Source organism: Thamnophis sirtalis, unplaced genomic scaffold (genome assembly GCF_051295495.1).
Source record: "Thamnophis sirtalis isolate CommonGarterSnake01/CBP01778 unplaced genomic scaffold, rThaSir2_p1.2 scaffold_15, whole genome shotgun sequence".
Classification (NCBI taxonomy): Eukaryota; Metazoa; Chordata; class Lepidosauria; order Squamata; family Natricidae; genus Thamnophis; species Thamnophis sirtalis.
The window spans coordinates 46,797,860-46,819,333 of NW_028261395.1; the positions used below are offsets into that span (position 1 = coordinate 46,797,860).

Sequence of the window (21,474 nt, forward strand, 5' to 3'; positions counted from 1 at the left end):
ATCATTTCAGACAAAGGGCTATCCAACATCTTCTGAAAAACTTCCAGTGTTTGAGCTTTCACAACTTCTGGAGGCCAGTTGTTCCACTGATTAATTGCTCTAACTGCCAGAATAATTAAATAAAATTAAATTATTGAAATAATATATAAAATAAAATGCAGGTAATCCTTGACTTACAACCACTATTGGGAGCCGAATTTCCCGTGCTCAGCAAGATGGTTTCAACCGTCATCAACTGGAGCCAGTGGGCAGGAGTCTAAATTTTGATCCCCTGACCCCCTGCAGGTGTCCTAAGCGTCATAAGTGTGAAACCAGGCCTAAGTCACTTTTTTCAAGGCTGTTATAACTTTGAACGGTCCCTGAATGACGTAAGTGGAGGACTATCCATGTGTCTCTTTTACAACATTTTTAAAAACCTGCTTTCCTGAAGCTGGGCTGTGTGTCCCAAGGACCGAAGGTATATTTCCCTAAAACGATAACATGGAATTTGGCAGGCTGATCCAGCTGGGAAACAATGCAAATTTTAAACCCTTTTTTTGTGGGTGGATGCAAATCAAAAACCTTTGTAAATGAGGGAGGGAGACAGAAAGGAAGTAAACAAGGGAAACAAGAAAGAACAAAGAAAAACAAACAAACAAAAATGAATGAATAAATAAATGAAATAAAAAAGGAAGGAAGGAAGAAGGAAAGAAGAAAGATGGAAGGAAGAAGGACAGAAGGAAGGAAGACAGAAGGAAGGAAGGAAGGAGAAAGGAAGGAAAGGAGGGAGAAAGAAAGTAAGAAAGTAAGCAAGCAAGAAAGAAAGACAATAAGACAGTAAGTCAAAGAGAAAGAGGAAGTTAGGAAGGAAGGAAGAAAAAGGAAGGGAAGAAGGGGAAAGAAAGAAAGACAATAAGACACATTAAAAAAGAAAGAGGAAGTTAGGAAGGAAGGAAGAAAAAAGGAAGGGAAGAAGGGGAAAGAAAGAAAGACAATAAGTCAAAGAAAAAAGAAAGGAAGGAAGGAAGGAAGAAAAAAGGAAGGGAAGAAGGGGAAAGAAAGAAAGACAATAAGACACATTAAAAAAGAAAGAGGAAGTTAGGAAGGAAGGAAGAAAAAGGAAGGGAAGAAGGGGAAAGAAAGAAAGAATAAGTCAAAGAAAAAAGAAAGAGGAAGTTAGGAAGGAAGGAAGAAAAAAGGAAGGGAAGAAGGGGAAAGAAAGAAAGACAATAAGTCAAAGAAAAAAGAAAGGAAGGAAGGAAGGAAGAAAAAAGGAAGGGAAGAAGGGGAAAGAAAGAAAGACAATAAGACACATTAAAAAAGAAAGAGGAAGTTAGGAAGGAAGGAAGAAAAAGGAAGGGAAGAAGGGGAAAGAAAGAAAGAATAAGTCAAAGAAAAAAGAAAGAGGAAGTTAGGAAGGAAGGAAGAAAAAAGGAAGGGAAGAAGGGGAAAGAAAGAAAGACAATAAGACAAAGAAAAAAGAAAGAAGAAGTTAGGAAGGAAAAAAGGAAGGGGAAAGAAAGACAATGACAAAGAAAAAAGGAAGGGAGGAAGGAAGGAGGAAAGAAAGAAAAAGAAAGAAAGAAAAGAAAGAAAGAAAGAAAGAGGGAGAAAGAAAGAAAGAAAGAAAGAAAGAAAGGGAGAAAGAAAGATTTTCATGTAAGGATTCTAACCTCAAATACATGGTAATTTTTCTGGTTTGGCCAAGAGGTGGTTTTTTTGAGAAAATGAAACTCATAATTTCCTTCATCAACAATTTCTCTGATTTTTGCATCTCAAGACTGCTTGGCCAAAGAGAGAGAAAGAGAGAGAGAGAAAGAGAGAAGGGGGGAAAACCCAGAAAGATGATTTAGCCAGCCTAAAAGAAACAAAAAACCACAGACATTTTCTCATCTTTCTGTTCCTGGAAACCAAACCAAATGACGGAAAAACCAAACCAAATATTAACCTCCAGAAAACACAAAACCGAGCCTCTTTCTTAGGACCAGTCTACCTGACAATGCCTGGGAAGAATTTGACACAGGGATGCTGCCGTGGTCATAAGGCTGAGGACCGGTCATAAGCCATTTTGTCCCCCCCCTCCCCCAGTGCCGCTGCAATTTCGAACTTTCACCAAACGAAATGAGTCGCGAGTTCAGGACCTTTCATGGCTGAATTTGCACCCAGAACTGCTTCTAAGGAACGCAAATTTTGAGTGGGGGGCGGGGAGGGTCCGCAGGGAAAAGACTTACTTCCGGTGGAAGAGGAGGACCTCCGCTGGCCGGTTGAGGGGGGGGTGTGCTCCGCAGGGAGGGGAGGAGGGGGAGGTGGGGAGCAGCCCCCCTCGGGGAGTGGGGGAGGGGGAGGAGGAGGAGGGGCACCTCCGGTGGGCGTCTTCTCCCCCACGCTTCCGTTGTGCACTTTCTCGCTGGAGAGAAGCGAAGCCTGGGAGGGTGAGGGGGGGGCATGAAAAGAAAAGATCAGCAATGAAAAGGACCCCCACCCCAAATGTTTCCCACCCATGTAACCAACCAAGGTCCCATCTCAAAGCTGGGATTTCAAGTCATCTGCTTCTATCTATCTATCTATCTATCTATCTATCTATCTATCTATCTATCTATCTATCTATCTATCTATCTATCTATCTATCTATCTATCTATCTATCTATCTATCTATCTAACCCGCTATCAGCCTTGCGAGGTAGTCCTGAAAGGATGAGTTGTGACTTTATTGTAAGGTGGCATTGAGAGAGTTTCACAAGTCTGAAAGTTAGACTTTCCCCCCACTCTCTCGTGTTTACAACCTAAGACGCTAGGGAGGGTCCCTTCTGAGATGCTTCCCACGCTCCTTTTCCACCTGTGGGCTCAGCTGCCTCTTATCTGATTATTTGTCTTGTCTGCATCTCTTCCTCCTGTCTCTCGAGGTCTTCCCCACAGACCATTACCATATTTCTGCCCCCTCCTCTTTACCTCCAAAGGCACTAGGGAGGGTCCCTTCTGAGATGTTTCCCACCCACCCCTTTCCTTCGGGGGGGTGGGGTGGGGGCTCAGCTGTCTCTTCTCTAACCATTGCCTAGTCTGCGTCTGCGTCTCTTCCTTCTGTCTTCTCCCAAGGCCATTCCCACAGACCCTTACAATATTTCTGCCCCCTCCTCTTTACAGGCCAAAACACTAGAGAGGGTCCCTTCTGAGATGCTTCCCATCCCCCTTTTCCATCCGTGGGCTCAGCTGCCTCTTATCTGAATGTTGCCTTGTGTGCTTCTCTTCCTCCTGTCTGCCACGGCCATTCCCAAAGACCATTACCATATTTCTGTCCCCTCCTCTTTACCTCCAAAGACACTAGGGAGGGTCCCTTCTGACATGTTTCCCACCCACCCCTTTCCTTCTGGGGAGGGAGGGGGCTCAGCTGCCTCTTATCTGATTATTTGCCTAGTCTGCGTCTCTTCCTTCTGTCTTCTCCCAAGGCCATTCCCACAGACCCTTACAATATTTCTGCCCCCTCCTCTTTGCAGCCAAGGAAACTAGGGAGGGTCCCTTCTGATTCCCACACCCCTATTTCTTCTAAGGGTTCAGCTGCCTCTTATCTGATTATTTGTCTAGTCTGCAGCTCTTCCTCCTGTCTCTCGAGGTCTTCCCCACAGACCATTACCATATTTCTGCCCCCTCCTCTTTACCTCCAAAGACACTAGGGAGGGTCCCTTCTGAGATGTTTCCCACCCACCCCTTTCCTTCTGGGGAGGGGGGGGGGCTCAGCTGTCTCTTCTCTAACCATTGCCTAGTCTGCATCTCTTCCTTCTGTCTTCTCCCAAGGCCATTCCCACAGACCCTTACAATATTTCTGCCCCCTCCTCTTTACAGGCCAAAACACTAGGGAGGGTCCCTTCTGAGATGCTTCCCACCCACCCTTTCCCATCTGTGCGCTCAGCTGCCTCTTATCTGATTATTTGTCTAGTCTGCATCTCTTCCTCCCGTCTCTCAAGGTCTTCCCCACAGACCATTACCATATTTCTGCCCCCTCCTCTTTACCTCCAAAGACACTAGGGAGGGTCCCTTCTGAGGTGCTTCCCATGTCCCCTTTTTCTTCTAAGGGCTCAGCTGCCTCTTATCTAACCATTGCCAGGTTGGGGAAAAACTCAAATGGAGCCCATGGTTCTGACTGGATCCCCCACAAATGGATTCTCACCTCCTCGCTGTGGGCCATCCTGGACGTTCTCCTGTTCTGCTCTCCACCTCCGCCGCTGTCCAGATGCTTGTAGTAATCCCCCGTACTCGGCTGTTTGCTGAATCTTCTGGATCTCCTGCTGGAATCCGTCCGTTGTAGTTGTTGGCAGGTGAGCTAAAAAAAATAAATCAGCTTTGTTAAGTTGGATCCCGGATGCCAGGAGGGAGACCGACTTTGGCAGTTGGCAAGATTTACATCAAATGGCTTTTTTTATATATACATTTTACATCTTCCTCCCTTTCCTCCCTCCCTCTCTTTCTTTCCTTCCTTTCTTTTTTCCTTCTTCCTTCCTCATTCCCATCACCTTCCTTCCTGCCCTGCTTCCCTCTTCTTTCTTTCTTTCTTTCTTTCTTTCTTTCTTTCTTTCTTTCTTTCTTTCTTTCTTTCTTTCTTCCTTCCTTTTCCTTCTTCCTCATTCCCATCTCCTTCCTTCCCTCCCTCCCTTCCTCTTTCTTTTCTTTCTTTCTTTCTTTCTTTCTTTCCTTTCTTTCTTTCTCTTTCCTTCTTCCTTCCTCATTCCCATCTCCTTCCTTCCCTGCTTCCCTCTTTCTTTCCTTTCCTTCCTTCCTTTCTTTCCTTCTTCCTTCCTCATCCCCATCTCCTTCCTTCCTTCCCTGCTTCCCTCTTTCTTTCTTCCTTCCTCTTTCTTCTCCTTCTTCCTCATTCCCATCGCCTTCCTTCTCTCCCTCCCTCCCTTTCTTTCCTTTCTTTCCTTTCTTTCCTTCTTCCTTCCTCATTCCCATCTCCTTCCTTTGTACACTGCTTCCCACTTCTTTCTTTCTTTCTTTCTTTCTTTCTTCCTTCCTTCCTTCCTTCCTCTTTCTTTTTCATCTTCCTCATTCCCATCTCCTCCTTTCCCTGCTTCTCTCCTCTCTTTTCCTTCCTTCTTTCCTTCCTCTTTCTTTCTTCTCCTTCTTCCTCATTCCCATCGCCTTCCTTCTCTCCCTCCCTCCCTTTCTTTCTCTTTCTTTCCTTCTTCCTTCCTCATTCCCATCTTCTTCCTTTGTACACTGCTTCCCACTTCTTTCTTTCTTTCTTCCTTCCTTCCTTCCTCTTTCTTTTTCTTCTTCCTCATTCCCATCTCCTTCCTTCCCTGCTTCTCTTCTTTCTTTTCCTTCCTTCCTTCCTTCCTTCCTTCCTTCCTTCCTTCCTCCCTCTTTCTTTCTTTTCCTTCTTCCTCATTCCCATCTCCTTTCTTCTGTGCCTCCCTCTCTTTCTTTCTTTCTTTCTTTCCTTCCTTCCTTCCTTCTTTCCTGTCTTGTACTGCTTTCCACTTCTTATCTTTTCATATTTTCCTCCCTTTCTGATTTTCTCTTTTCCCTTCTGTAGTTTATATAATCCCGTACAAAATCCCTCCCTCCCTCTCTCTCTCTTTCCCTCTCTCATCTTTCTCTCACTCACTGTCTCTCTTAATCTCTCTCTCTCTCTCTTTCCCTCAATCTCTCTACACCTCTACGTAAAGCGTTATTAGAGAAAAGTTTACAACCTATCTGGGAAGGCCCTTCCTCTCCACACGCAGGGCCAAATTCCACCACCTGTTATCAGAAAGCAATTTTTTCTGCCCTTGATTCCTTCGGTTTTGCCTTTTCAGCACAATTCGCACTGAGGCCCAGGGCCCCAAGGAAGGCAAGAGAGTCCTTTATTCTCCTTTGCACCCAGGGGGAAAGGAGACCCCACAACCCCCCCCCCCCCACATAATTCACGCGCAGACACACCAGCCCCCTCCACCTCCCATGTAGGAATCCAGCCCAGCTCTGACCACTAGGCAACATTTCCCGGGGAATTCTGGGAGTTAAAGTCCACCTGTCTCCAAGTTGTCGTGTTCTCTGGCTCCAAAGAGTTAGGACTAACGGAGCTCAAGCTAAGCGAGAGGCGTCGTTAAGTGAGTTTCGCTCCCCTTTGCAACCTTTCTTGCTCCGGTTGTTAAGTGAATCACGCAGTTGTTTAAGCCGATGGGTTTCCCCTGTCCGCAGGTCGCAAAAGTGGATCACGTGACCCACGGGACTCTGCAACCGTCATAAATATGAGTCAGCGGCCAAATGTCCGTATTTGCAGCCGTGATGATGGTCATATATGTGGAAACCTTAGTCACTTTTCTTCAGTGCCGCTGAAACGTCGGCGACTGAACAAACGGTTATAAGTTGAAGACTAGCTGTAATCATAGTGAACACTAGTGAAAAAGTGGGGAGCTTGCACACTCATTCTGCATTTGGTAGCCTTTGCCGGGAAACTAAGCCAAACTGGGGGTAAAATTCACGGTGTTTTCAGCTGCCATTTGCATTCAGCCCTCCGTCTCCCTCCCTTCCTCGCTCCCTTTTTCCTTCCTCTTCCTTTCTTCTTTTTTTCTTTGCAAAAGACACACAAACCGTCCAAGTTTTTGTTTTTAAAAAAATACTTTGGGCCAAGTACGAAAACTAGATAATTTATATATATATATGTAGGTATTGTGTCACAACCCCTGGTATGCCCGAATATGGGAGGGAGTCTATGGCTTCCCTTTTCTGTCTATCGGCTCACCCCGGGAGCCCTCCAGGCAGAAAGCCATTTTTTTTAATGTTGCCTTGTTATATTTGTGTTGCAATATATATATATAACGGATAAGAGCCTGTGGCCTAATGGCTAAGAAGTCTGCCTAATATGTAATATAGCCCAGGTTCAAATCCCAGGAAGGGTATGGCTAGCTGACGAGAGCTAAATAGCTTGAAATAGATCTATACTAGTCTCCCTTTATTTATTTATCAGCACAAATAAAACACACACACACACACACACACACACACATATATATTGAAAAGCAGTTTTTAAAATATATATATATTTTGATAAAAACTGCTTTTCAAAAGCCCCACGTACCAAAGTGTATTTTTTTTCCCAGAAGAAAGGGACTGGATAAAACGCACTCCGCAATTGCCTTTATTGGCGAATTATTTCTGCTTTGCTCCAACCCTTCCATTTTCGCACAAATCCGCTCCCACCGCCCCAAAAATGTTTTTCCCCCCCTCGTTCTAATCCCAGGCAAAACTAAAAAAAAGTGCAACGGGGGGGCCTCCAAGAGAAATAATGTATTTTTTTTCCTGTCTTGCTTCTGCTTGGTTTTCCAAAGTTTGCGTCTCTTTTGAATCTCTGAGCCAGAAAGAATATACCTATATATATATTTCTTTAAAAGAAATAAGAATAATTCTGCTGTTTCAGGCTTTCTTACCTGGGCAGGAGAGCAACGGCCCCTTCTGGGTTGCCTTTTCCAGCTGCCTGGAAAGCCGCAAGACACCTGATCTCTGCCTTTGGCACACCTGCGACAGGTGAGCCGCCCTCTCCGGTTACAGGGACCTTCGAGTCCATTAGCAACACACACACACCCCGCTGGGCCCCCCCTCCTTGTGACATCACCTGGATGGGAGGACCAATGGCAGCCCTGTGGGGTGCCTAGCGTGCACCTACCTGTCCATCTCTCTCTCTCTCTCTCTCTCTCTCTCTCTCTCTCTCTGTTTGGCTCCGCCGAGCCGTGGGAAAATCCCAAAAGATTTTCGCAGGAGGGGAATTCTGGATCCCTCCCTCCCTCCCTCCCCCCATCCATCCCCTCCCCTCTTCGCCCCCCCAAAGAGACCTGGGTTCGGATCCTGGGCGAGTTCTGCCTTGCACACACCCAGGCAAAGTCCAACCTCCCATCTCCGGCGTCGGGATGGCGAGAGTGTGTCGCGCGAGAAAAAAAAACGCAAAATTCAAAGTCCGTAAAATGGCGTAAAGAGTTAGGAAAGTGGCAAAGGTTACAAACAGGTCTGGACGGACAGACAGACAGACAGACAGGGGCAAGGCTGATTCCTTTAAAAGGACTTTCCTACTTTAGCAGAGTCACAGAACTGGAAGTGTGCCCAGAGGTCATCTAGACCAACCCGCGGCTCAAGCAAGAGATCCCCCCCCCATACCGTTCTGCCCCACGGCTGTCCCGTCTCGTCTCAAAAACCTCCAACGATGGAGCAGCCACAATTATCCGGAGGAAACCACTGATTAGCGGATCTCGCATTACGGAATCCACAGGGACCTTGGAGGTCATCTAGCCCAACCCCCTTCTCAAGCAGGAGATCCATTCCAGACCTCATGACTGTCCGGTCTCTTTGCTTTTGCGCAACCTGGAACTGCCCAACCTCAAGGGAAACCCCCCCCCAAACGATTTACAACTGTTTACTGGCGGTTCAGTTACCCTGGCACCGAAAGAAATCGGACTTATGACGGTTTCCCACCCTTACAGGTCAAAATTTAGACTCGTGGCCGCTGACCCATACATTTATGACGGTCGCAGCATCCCGGGGTCGCGCAACCCCCTTTTGCGAAGTCAATGACTCACTCAACGACGGGTGTGTCCTAACAACGGCAGTGATTCGCTTAACAACGGTGGCAAGAAAGGCCTAAAATGGTGGAAGACTCCCGCAAGCTTCCCGCTTAGCAACGAACATTCCAGGCTCAGTTTGGGTCGTAAGTGGAGGACCTGTTTCTCAAACGTGGCCATTTGAAAACAGGAGGGGGATTTCAAGTCCCAGAATCCCCCCGCAGCCCCTCCCACCTTAATGCCTTACCTCCTGTTTGAGCGTCTCACTGTCGACGTGTCGAAGGTTGTTTTTGGCTTGGACGTAAATCTCGGCGGTGTGGGGCATTTCGGGGGGGTGGGGGGCCGGGTAGCCCGGGGGTGGGGGGAGACCCTGCGGGCGGGAGGGGGGAGAAGGCGCCGGGAAACTGGGGGGTGGGGGTGGAGAAGTTTGGCCCCCTGGCTTTGCGGGCCCTGGGGCCATCTCTGGGTTTAGCATGTCCATATAAGTCTGCATATCGGTGAGTGCCGTTTCAGGGACCCCTGGAACAAAAATGGGGCGGGGGGGAGGAAGAAGAAGAAGAATTGGTTGATATACTTTTTTATAATATATACCTGTGTTTTTCCCCCCTCTTTTTTCTTCTTTTGTTTTTCCTTTTTTTCCCTGCCTTGTTTTTTGTTCTTTTTGTCTTCTCTGTGTTTTGATATTTCGCCCCCCCTCCCACTGGTGTGGGCATGTGTTGTTTAAGTAACAAAATTTTAAAAAAAAATTTTTAATTAAAAAAAAAACAATAACAAAGAAATGTTAATGGACAATATTTAACGATACACGCAGGTGTGTTTTACTAGCAAAAATAAAATGGTACAGAAGCGTGTGTAAAGTTACGGCAGATTTATTGAGACTGGAAAAAAAGAAATAATGCCAGTAGGTGGCTGTGTCCCTAAAATCTTATTCAATGAAAATGGTGGCATAGGTGATAGTAAAATATATAAATTCTAAAATGTACAATTTAAACTGAATGAAATATATGGGATTGCGGAAGCAACGCACGAAATGTACCTGTATAACCAATGGATACGCTTTCTGCAAGATGTAATGAAAGATGATCTTTGCGTGTGTGTGTTCTTCATTAATAACACAATAAAAAAACTTTTAAAAAAAAAAGAAGAATTGGTTGATATTCAACCGGTAGAGCAGCTTGCAAAGGAACTCTACGAGTTGGGTGACAGGCTGTTGCTTCGAAGGGCGAGAAGGAGGCGTTATTCTTGCCAGCCCCATTTGGGAAAATCCCACCCCTCCCTCCCCTCCAAGATCTCGTTTCTAAAATGCACTTTGCACATGCTCGTGGGAGCTCTGCTTGAGAAGAAGAGAATGCATTCGGGTGAGTTTACAGAAAGCGGCCTGCTGCATTTTGGTTTAACACGTGCTGTTTTAAGAGTGGCTGCCTAAACCCACGCCAACCTTTTCCCCCAATCGGATGCCCTGGCTGGACTACAACACCCCTCATTCCCAGCCTGCACTGGCAGAGCAGTGGGGGTGGTGGGGGTCGGGGGCCGTTGCATGGAGAAAGGCGCGGTATGCCCACCCACCCTTCCTTAAAAAGGTTGGCTCTCGCCACTTCTGGTAATTTTGGAAGGGATTTTTTGCAATCGATCGATTGGAAAGGGCACCACCCAGCGATTTACGTCGTCCCGGCAAATCAACCGTGCGACGCCCTGGAAGCGGCACCAGTGGGGGCCAGAGCTTCAGATCTTGAGGAATGGCGCATCGAAAGGTTGCTTACGCGGCCCCGTGTAATTCCTCTTCTCTCCCGTGCTGGATTGGCTCGAGTGCGAGGAGTCGTAGTTGGAGAAGATGCTGCTCGGAGACCCCATGTCGAAATGAGTCTGGGGCGCCGAGGCGGTGGTGTGGGGCGAGGAGAGGCCGGAATCCGGCTGTTTGAGTTCCATGTCGGCCGAGGGATCTCGGGACAGCACCCGATGTTCCACGCTCTACGGGGGGGGGGAGAACGAAGGGTTAAAGGGAGCCGTTCAGAGGAAGCAGGAGGTTGGTTTCACTCGAACCCAGAACCCTCCAAGCAAATCATGGTTAAACTCATCCTGGACTTTCTGCCCTGCCCCCCCACCCTCCACACCGCCACCCCCAAAATTTTCGGGAGAGGAAGACCGGCCTTCGAGAGTTTTTTGTTCGGAGAATCTTTTCGAAGAAAGAGTTGAGTGGGGAATTTGGGGGGGGAGAAGAGACATGGGGATGTCACTTTCTGCCTGGCTGGAACTCTGTAGGGGGTTGGGGTTGGAGTAGATGACCTCCCAGATCCCTTCCGTTTTAAGATTCTGTGCTTTGGTCTGGGTTCTTTTACCGGGCAGGGGGTTGGACTAGATGACCTCCCGGATCCCTTCCCTTCTAAGATTTTCTACTTTGGTTTGAATTCTTCACCGAGGTCTTCTAGTCCAACCCCCTACTCAAACAGGAGACCAGCCTAGTCCATTCTGGTCCAATGGCTGTCCACTCTCTTCTTGAAGACCTCCAGTGATGGAGCACTCACAATTTCTGGTGGCCAGCTGTTCCACTGGTTCATTGTTCTCACTGTTCAGGAAATTTCTCCTCGGTTCTAAGTTGCTCCACTCCTTGATTAGTTTCTGTCCATTATATCTTCTCCTTCCTTCCTTCCTTCCTTCCTTCCTTCCTTCCTTCCTTCCTTCCTTCCTTCCTTCCTTCCTTCCTTCCTTCCTTCCTTCCTTCTTCCCTCCCTCCCACCCTCCCTCCCCCTCCTTTCCCCTTCCTTCCTTCCTTCTCTCCATCTCTCTGTCGATCATATATCTTATCTCTCTCAGAATGATAGAAACATAGAGCTAGATGAGACCTTGGAGGTCTTCTAGTCCAACCCCCTGCTCAAGCAGGAGACCCTAGACCATTTCCATCAATCTATCAGAATAGAGCTGGAGGGGACCTTGGAGGTCTTCTAGTCCAACCCCCTGCCCAAGCAGGAGACCCTAGACCATTTCAGACAGTCTCTTCTTGAAAACCTCCAGCGTTGGAGCATCCACAACTTCTGGTGGCAAGCAGTTCCACTGATTAATTGTTCTCACTGTCAGGAAATTTCTCCTTAATTCTAGATTGCTTCACCCCTTGATTAGTTTCTGTCCATTACATCTTGTCCTTCCTTCCTTCCTTCCTTCCTTCCTTCCTTCCTTCCTTCCTTCCTTCCTTCCTTCCTCCCTCCCTCCCTCCCTCCCTTCCTGGGTCCCCAAGTCGTTCCTGCAGATCGCACCCCCTTAAAAGGGCACCCACCCACCCAGGGACCCCCTCTTACATTGCCCATGATGTCCGGGGGGTGGGGGGGAAAGGACTTCTCTCCTTCTGTCGCAGCCCGAAGCTCAACCAACATCCAGCGTAAAATAACAGGTTCATTTACCTCCCTGGGGGCTGCGCGACATCACAGGCGCCCTGGCAGGATTTACACCCGGTGCCCAGGGTAACCAACAGCCGGTGAATTCCCCCTGGCATTGGGGAGCTTTCAAAAAGCAATTTCCCCCCCGCCCTCTCTGAAATAAACGGGCCAGAAACATGGGAGAATGGGAGATGCAGACTGCCGGCTGGCATGGGAAACGGCCGAGAAAAAGATAAATAAATCACCCATGTGAAATTTAAAATTAAATTAAAAAAAGACAAGGAAATGTCGTCGGTTGGTTTTAGGTGAGTGAGGATCAATGCCATTGGTTTGCAAGGCAACATTTAGTGGCTGCACGCAAGGAAGCCACGGCAGGTACCACGGGATGGATAGGTAAATAGATAGATAGATGAGAGAGAGAGAGAGAGAGAGAGGGAGGGAGGGAGAGATAGATAGATAGATAGATAGATAGATAGATAGATAGATAGATAGATATAGATAGATATAGATATAGATATAAATAGATAGAGACATAGAGAGATAAACAGAAGATGAATAGATAGTAGATGAATAAATATAAATATTAAATATACACAAGATAGATATAGATGATAAATAGATATATATAGATAGATATAGATAGACAGACATAGATGAGAGAGAAATATAAGATAGATAGATGGTAGATAGATAGATAGATAGATAGATAGATAGATAGATAGATAGATAGATAGATAGATAGATAGATAGATAGAGATAGAGATAGATGGAGATAGATAGATGGTAGATAGATAGATAGATAGATAGATAGATAGATAGATAGATAGATAGATAGATAGATAGATAGATAGATAGATAGATAAAGATATATAGATATAAATAGATAAATAGATAAATAGATAGAGACAGAAAGAGATAAATGGAAGATGAATAGATAGAAGATCGATGAATAAATATAAATATTAAATATACACAAGATAGATATAGATGATAAATAGATATAGATAGATATAGATAGACATAGATGAGAGATAAATATAAGATGATGGTAGATAGATAGACAGATAGACAGATAGACAGATAGACAGATAGACAGATAGACAGATAGACAGATAGACAGATAGACAGATAGACAGATAGACAGATAGATAGATAAGTAGGTAGGTAGGTAGGTAGGTAGGTAGGTAGGTAGGTAGGTAGGTAGGTAGGTAGATGATAGATAGATAGATAGATAGATAGATAGATAGATAGATAGAGATAGATAGATAGATAGATAGATAGATAGATAGATAGATAGATAGATAGATAGATAGATAGATAGAGATAGAGATAGATGGAGATAGATAGATGGTAGATAGATAGATAGATAGATAGATAGATAGATAGATAGATAGATAGATAGATGATAGATAGATAGATAGAGATAGATAGATAGATAGATAGATAGATGGATAGAGAGATATAGACATGATAGATAGACGGAAAGAAAGACAGGCAGACAGACAGATGATAGATAAATATAGAGACAGACAGACAGACAGATAGAAGATAGATAGAATAGATGAATCTAGAGAGACATGATAGATGATTGCATGGAAGGAAGCCACGTACCACGCGGTCTTCGTACGTGACCAGGGCATCCGTGGCCTTGTCCCAGCTTCTGTGGAAGACCGGTTTTTTTTTTAAATTGTGGCGATAGTTATTTTTCTGGAGTTGTTTAATGCAACAGGAGAGGAGAGGAGGAAACAGAGGGAAGGAAAGCATGGGGGGGGGGGAAGAAATAACAGGAGAAACGGAAAATAAATGGGAATGAAAAATACAACATAACCCATAGGTTAAAAAAATTAGAAATAAAACAGCGATGAGAAACGGGAGGGAATGAAAAAAAACAGAGCAAAAAGAGGGAAAGAAAAAACAGGACAGTCATAAGAGGAGAAAATAAATCAACAATGGGGGACAGAAAAGACGTGTTTTTGTTTTTAAAGGACAAAAAAAAAGAGGAGGAAAAAAGAACAAGGGAAGAAGATAAATGGAACAGAAAGTGGGGTGAGAAGAAGAAAGGAAAGGAAGAGAAAGGAAGAAATAAAGGAGGAATGGAAATGTTAACAATCGGTGCCAGAACAGACATAGAAAACACATAAAAATATATACAAGAACAAAAAGATTTAAAAGCAATGCAACAAACGAAAACTTAAATGGAAAACAGAGAAAAATAATACGATAATTTAAATGGCATCTATCATCTATCTATCTATCTATCTATCTATCTATCATCTATCTATCTATCTATCTATCTATCTATCTATCATATCTCTCTCTCTCTCTCTGTCTGTCTCTCTCTTTCTATCTTAGACAATATATGATAGATAGATGATAGATAAATATAGAGACATGATAGATAGATAGATAGATAGATAGATAGATAGATAGATAGATAGATAGATAGATAGATAGACAGACAGACAGACAGACAGACAGACAGACAGACATGGATGGATGGATACGTGGATAGATGATAGATAGATAGATAGATAGATAGATAGATAGATAGATAGATAGATAGATAGATAGATAGATAGATAGATAGATAGACAGACAGACAGACAGACAGACAGACAGACAGACAGACAGACAGAATAGCAGGCAGGCAGACAGACAGACATGGATGGATGGATACATGGATAGATAGATAGATAGATAGATAGATAGATAGATAGATAGATAGATAGATAGATAGATGCATATAGATAGATGATAGATAGATAGATAGATAGATAGATAGATAGATAGATAGATAGATAGATAGATAGATAGATAGATAGATAGATAGATAGATAGATAGATAGAAAGAGACAGACAGACAGACAGACAGACGGATTCGCTGAACGACCAGGGCAAAACAAGGTAAAATTAGAGGTGCCTCACTTAAAGACTGGAACACTTAATTTTGGGGGGGTTGCGATTACAGTCGTAACACGAGGACTGAGAGGCGTGGCTCAATCAGCGCATTGGGGGGGGGATGAAAGGCTAAATCCGAAGCCAGGTTGGACCCTTCTAGATGCCCCTTGGGAGCCCCGGTATTCATCCCAGCCCCTTTTCGTGCCTCCCCCCCCCCACACACACAATGGAGGAGGCGGAGCCCCCCTCCCCGCCGTGTCTCTGCACCATGTTTTCCACCGTCCGGAGGTACTTGGCGCACTGCGAGTGGCCGTTGTAGTCGGCAAGATCCGCGGCGGTGTAGCCGTCTTGGTCGCGCAGGGTGAGGTCGACGCCGTTTACTACGAGGATCTGACAGCACTGTGAGTGGGGGGGAGAGAGAAGAGGAGGCGGGTGAGCAGAGAGGGGAAATTGGCGGGGGGGTTGGACTAGATGACCTCAGTGGTCTCCCTTCGCTCCCACTCATTCTAGGCATTCTATATTTTGATTGAGATTCCCCCCCGCCCCAGACAGCGGGTTGGGCTGGATGACCTCTGAGGCCCCCTCAGTTTTAGGCTTCCATCTTTTAATTTGGGTTCAGAATCTAGAATTTCAATTTCGGTTATGAAGCGGGGGTCAGACTAGATGTCCTCCAAGGCACCCCTCTCCACCTTTCTATTCCAGACTCCTATATTTCAACTGGGATTATGACACAAGCAGGGGGTTGGGCTGGATGACCTCCGAGGACCCCCCCTCTCCGCCTTTCCCATGTTAGGCTTCTTTATTTCAATTTGGATTCTTCCACCGGGCAGTGGGGGGGTTGAGCTAGATGACCTCCCGTGGTCCCCCTTACAACCTTTCCATTTTAGGCTTCGGTGTTCCTCCACCGGGATCAGACTACACAACCTCTATGGCCCCCTTCAACCTTTCCCCGCCCCCACTAGAGTCCTGTATTCCAGTTTGGATTCCTCCACCGGCTGCTGGGGAGGAGCGGGGGTCAGCTAGATGACCTCTGGGTTCCTTTCCAACCTTTCTATAGTTCTCCCACTCCTAAGGCCCGGCGGAGCGACTCGCGAGGGTCCCGCATCCGAACCCAGCGCTTCCTTCCCTCCCTCCCTCCCTCCCTCGCTGTTGCCTCCGATTCTCCCTTCCTCGCAAAGGGAAAGGGCACCAAGAGGCGATCGCTCACCCGGCCGATCCTCTCACCTCCAGCTCCCCGTTCTCCGCCGCGTCGTGCAAGGGGGTCCCCCCCCACTGGTCCAACACGATCTCCCCTCCGTGTAAAAGCAGCCAACTCAGGACTTTGGCGTGGCCCCGGCTGGCCGCGAAATGCATAGGCGTGGCCCCGTCTTCGTCCTGCTCCGCCAGGTTCACATCGGTGAAACTCATCTGAATTAAAAACAAAAAAAATCAATCAATCAATTAATTAATTAACCCAAGATCGGAGTCTTGACGCTCCGAAGGCGGTCCTCGAATTACGACCACAAATGGGGGCACGGAAATTTACGCCGCGACGGGAGACGTCGTCCCGAGCGAGTTTCGCTCCTTTTCAATGAACGCGGCGGTTGGGAGGCGAATGGCCACCCTGGTTAGCGACACGGTCGTTCAGTGGGTCTGGCTTCCGCCACCGACTTGCCATGAGGTCGCTCACGGGAGATCACGTGACACCGCCCCCGGGGGGGGGGACACTGCCACTGTTGTAAATACGAGACAGCAGCCAAATGTTCAAATTTTGATGCGCAGGTTTAAAAAAAACCCGGTCCCAAGTGGCTTTTTATCGGCGGCGGCACAACTCGAATGGTCGTAAGTTGAGGACTACCCCCATGGGTGTGTTTGTGAAGGACAACAAGGAAAGACTTCTGTCTCTCTCTCACACACACACGATTCCCCCCCCCGCCCCGCTTCCGCCATGCTCACCAGCCAGACAATGACGGTGTTGTGGCCCATCTGAGCTGCCGCGTGGAGGGGGGTCATGCCGTCGTTGGCGCGTAGGTGAGGGTCGGCCCCGCAGTCCTTGACCAAATACTGGACAATCTCCAGGTGACCCTCTTGGCAGGCTAAGTAGAGGGGCGTGGCACCGTTCTTGGTTTGAGCGTTGACCGAACTGGAAAGAAAGAAAGAAAGAAAGAAAGAAAGAAAGAAAGAAAGAAAGAAAGAAAGAAAGAAAGAAAGAAAGAAAGAAAGAAAGAAAGAAAGAAAGAAAGAAAGGGGAGAGAGAGAGAGAAAGGAAGGAAGGAAGGAAGGAAGGAAGGAAGAAGAAAGAAAGAAAGAAAGAAAGAAAGAAAGAAAGAAAGAAAGAAAGAAAGAAAGAAAGAAAGAAAGAAAGAAAGAAAGAAAATAAATTCAGATTTTCCAAGATCAAACCGTCAAATAGCTGGGGGGTTGGACTAGATGACCCACAGGGCCCCTTCCAACTCTTCAACCTGTTTAAGAAGTTCCTCGTTTGAAGAGCAGTCGAATCCATCACGGGGGAATCCTTGACCTTATGACCGCGGTGGAGTCCAGCATTTCTGTCGCTAAGCAGGGCATTTTTTTTCTTAAAAAGCGACAACCGTTGTTAAGGGAGTCCCCTCAAATGATTCCCTGAACTGCAGTCCTCGATTTGCGACCATTCATTTAGGGATGGCCGGAAGTCACGACGGCACCCACGAAAGTTACTTAGGACTGTCGTTAAGCGAATCGCTGCCGCCCTCAAATGTGTCACGCGGTCGTTAAGCCTATCCGGCTCCCCCCCCCGTAGACCTTCCTCGTCCAAAGGTCGCCAAAGGGGAATGCTCTGACGGTCATAAAGCGTGACAAATGGTCACTTTTTTTCCAGTGATGTTGTTACTTTGAATAGTCACGAAGCGAACCACGTAACTCGAGGACTGTGGAATCAAATCTTGATGAAGAAGGGAGAAAAATTTCATTTTTCCACTAGAGTTATTCCCCCTTTTTTCCTCCTCCGACTCTTCCAATTATAAATAAATCACTTTCAACGTGGCTGGACTCTACCAATAGTCCTCAAGATACGGCCGTAATAAAGACTGCCCCATTGCTGTCGTTAAGTCTTTCCACCCTCAATTGCACAACTGCGGTGATTCGTTTAACAACGGTGCCAAGGAAGGTCGAAAACGGGGGGGGCAACATTCACTTCACAAACGTCTCATTTAGCAACAGCACGGCGGTCGTAACCCGAGGACCTCCTGCAACGCGCAAATATTCTAAGCAAACGTGTCTTGAATTTAGCAGAGAATTTCCCCGCTTTAAATCTTGCTGGGAAGTTTTAATTTTTTTTAACCCCCCGGAGAAATCAGAATTCGCATGTGGAGCGGATGCCCCCCCTGGCGATTTCAATTCTCCGGAAACGCCCGATTAAAAGCCTGTTTAATATTTCAAAAAGGCAACGTAAGAAAAAACTCAACCGGGCTTTTTAATAATTGATGGGCATCGCTTGGAGATGCCCGGCTTCTTTGCAACCTTATTCCTCTTTCCATCCTCTCCTTAAATGTGAGGCTTTTTTCTCCTCCTTCTTCTGCAACACAACAAACAATCGCGTTGTGCGCCCCACAAACGGATGCAAATTCGCCCTCTCTCCGACTGAATAAACGCTATTTATTCCGGCTGTAATTAAGAGATACGGAAGGGGCCTCCGTTGGATCGGAAGGCAGGGAGCAGGTGGGCGCGTGAATCGGGGTCTCCTTCATCACTGGGAGCTGCCTTTAAACGAAGAGACTGCCTGGAATGGCGTAGGGTTTCCTGCTCGGGCACGGGGTTGGACTAGATGACCTCCAGGGTCCCCTCCCAAGCCTCTCATTCTGTATTAAGAGAGTAAAGCTGTGGAGTTGCACTGGAGAATCGTCGGTCACCCGGGGGGGGGGGGCAAATATTCCTGCCTGGGTTAGGGGGTTGGACTAGAAGACCTCCAAGGTCCCTTCCAGCCCTAGAACTCTATGATTCCCACAAGATAGAGAGAGACAGAGAGAGAGAGAGAGAGAGAGAGAGAGAGAGAGATTGATACATTGATAGATTGATAGATTGATAGATTGATAAATAGAGATAGATAGAGATAAAGATAGATAGATAGATAGATAGATAGATAGATAGATAGATAGATAGATAGATAGATGGATGGATGGATGGATGGATGGATGGATGGATGGATGGATGGATGGATGGATGGATGGATGGAGGGACGGAGGGAGGGAGGGACGGAGGGAGGGAGGGACGGAGGGAGGGACAGAGGGAGGGAGGTAGATTGGTAGATTGATAGATTGATAAATAGAGATAGATAAAGAGAGATAGATAGGGATAGATAGATAGATAGATAGATAGATAGATAGATAGATAGATAGATAGATAGATAGATAGATAGATAGATAGACAGACAGACAGACAGACAGACAGATATAGTTAAGATAGATATATAGAAATATACATAGATAGATATAGAGAGAGAGATAGAGAGAGAGATAGATATAAATATAGAGATAGAGAGATATAGATAGTTAAGATAGATAGATAGATGATAGATAGATAGATAGATAGATAGATAGATATAGAGATATAGAGATAGACAGATAGATGATAGATAGATATAAATAGAGATAGCTAGATAGAGAGATAGAGAGATAGATATAAATATAGAGATAGATAGATAGATAGATAGATAGATAGATAGATGGATGGATGGATGGATGGATGGATGGATGGATGGATGGATGGATGGATGGATGGATGGATAGATAGATAGATAAATAGATAGAGATAGAGATATAGAGATAGATAGATAGATAGATGATAGTTAGATATAAATAGAGATAGCTAGATAGAGAGATAGAGAGATAGATATAAATAGAAATAGCTAGATAGAGAGATAGAGAGATAGCTAGATAGATAAATAGATAAATAGATATAAATAGATAGATAGATAGATATAGATAGTTAAGATAGATAGATAGATGATAGATAGATAGATAGATAGATAGATAGATAGATAGAGATAGAGAGATAGAGATAGAGATAGAGATAGAGATAGATAGATAGATGATAGATAGATATAAATAGAGATAGCTAGATAGAGAGATAGAGAGATAGATATAAATATAGAGATAGATAGATAGATAGATGGATGGATGGATGGATGGATGGATAGATAGATAGATAAATAGATAGAGATAGAGATATAGAGATAGATAGATAGACAGATAGATGATAGATAGATATAAATAGAGATAGCTAGATAGAGAGATAGAGAGATAGATATAAATATATAGATAGATAGATAGATAGACAGACAGACAGACAGACAGATATAGTTAAGATAGATATATAGAAATATACATAGATAGATAGAGATAGAGAGATAGAGATAGAGAGATAGATAGATATAAATATAGAGATAGATATAGATAGTTAAGATAGATAGATAGATAGATAGATAGAAAGATAGATAGATAAATAGATAGAGATAGAGAGATATAGATAGATAGATAGATAGATAGATAGATAGATAGATAGATAGAGATAGATAGATATAGATATAGATATAAATAGAAATAGCTAGATAGAGAGATAGCTAGATAGAGAGAGAGCTAGATAGATAAATAGATAAATAGATATAAATAGATAGATAGATAGATAGATATAGATAGTTAAGATAGATAGATAGATGATAGATAGATAGATAGATAGATAGATAGATAGATAGATAGATAGATAGATAGATAGATAGATAGATATATAGAGATAGATAGATAGACAGATAGATGATAGATAGATATAAATAGAGATAGCTAGATAGAGAGATAGAGAGATAGATATAAATATAGAGATAGATAGATAGATAGATAGATAGATAGATAGATAGATAGATGGATGGATGGATGGATGGATGGATGGATGGATGGATGGATGGATGGATGGATGGATGGATGGATGGATGGATAGATAGATATAAATAGATATAGATAGTTAAATAGCTACTGTAGATAGCTAGCTAGATGATAGGTATAATATCTATATCTATATTGATATATCTATATCAATATATGATAGATATGTATAGATGATAGATTGATAGATGATAGAAATAATCAGAGATATAGATGGATACAATAGATAGCTTAATGATAGCTAGAGATTATATATTATATATATAATTTTATAGATAGAGATAGATGATAGCTAGCTAGCGAGTGAGTGAGAGAGAGAGGGAGGGAGAGGTATATAGATATAGAAATACAGAGATATGATTGATAGGGATAGGGTGCATGACAGGCATATGAAGAGACGGACGGATGAATGGACAGACGGATGGATGGATGGGACAGCTTGCCTCCAGAAGTTGTGGGGGCTTCAACCCTGGAGGTTTTAAAGAAGAGATTGGACATCCATTTGGGTCTCGGCCGGGTCTCCTGCCCAAGCAAGGGGTTGGGTTAGATGACCTCCGAGGTCCCTTCCGACTCTGTAATTCTGTAATCCCAGACCAATTAATCCGTGGAAGGGCTTTCCCCCAGGGGTTGTGGGAGCTCCATCCCTGGAGGTCTTCAAGAAGAGAAGCCATGGTACAGATAATCCTCGATTTACGCCCACAATTGAACTCAAAATTTCCGTTGCTAAGAGAGACAGTTGTTAAATGAGTTTTGCTCCGCTTTACGACCTTTCTTCTCCCAGTTGTTCGTCATTGCTGTCAATCAGTTAGCAGC

At 44.9% G+C, this 21,474-nt stretch overlaps 1 protein-coding gene across 1 annotated transcript in view; it reads right to left on the minus strand.

Annotated features, from left to right (window-relative positions):
* The window catches only part of LOC106556719 (espin), a 43,211-nt gene that overhangs the window by 14,098 nt on the left and 7,639 nt on the right, over window positions 1-21,474 (minus strand). The window contains exons 3-9 of the mRNA XM_087701959.1: window positions 16,706-16,892; window positions 15,995-16,177; window positions 15,038-15,169; window positions 10,265-10,472; window positions 8,752-9,023; window positions 4,142-4,294; window positions 2,211-2,403 (exon numbers count right to left, since the gene is read on the minus strand). Coding sequence (XP_087558085.1) covers window positions 2,211-2,403; window positions 4,142-4,294; window positions 8,752-9,023; window positions 10,265-10,472; window positions 15,038-15,169; window positions 15,995-16,177; window positions 16,706-16,892 — 1,328 coding nt within the window. The remainder of the gene's footprint in view (window positions 1-2,210; window positions 2,404-4,141; window positions 4,295-8,751; window positions 9,024-10,264; window positions 10,473-15,037; window positions 15,170-15,994; window positions 16,178-16,705; window positions 16,893-21,474) is intronic.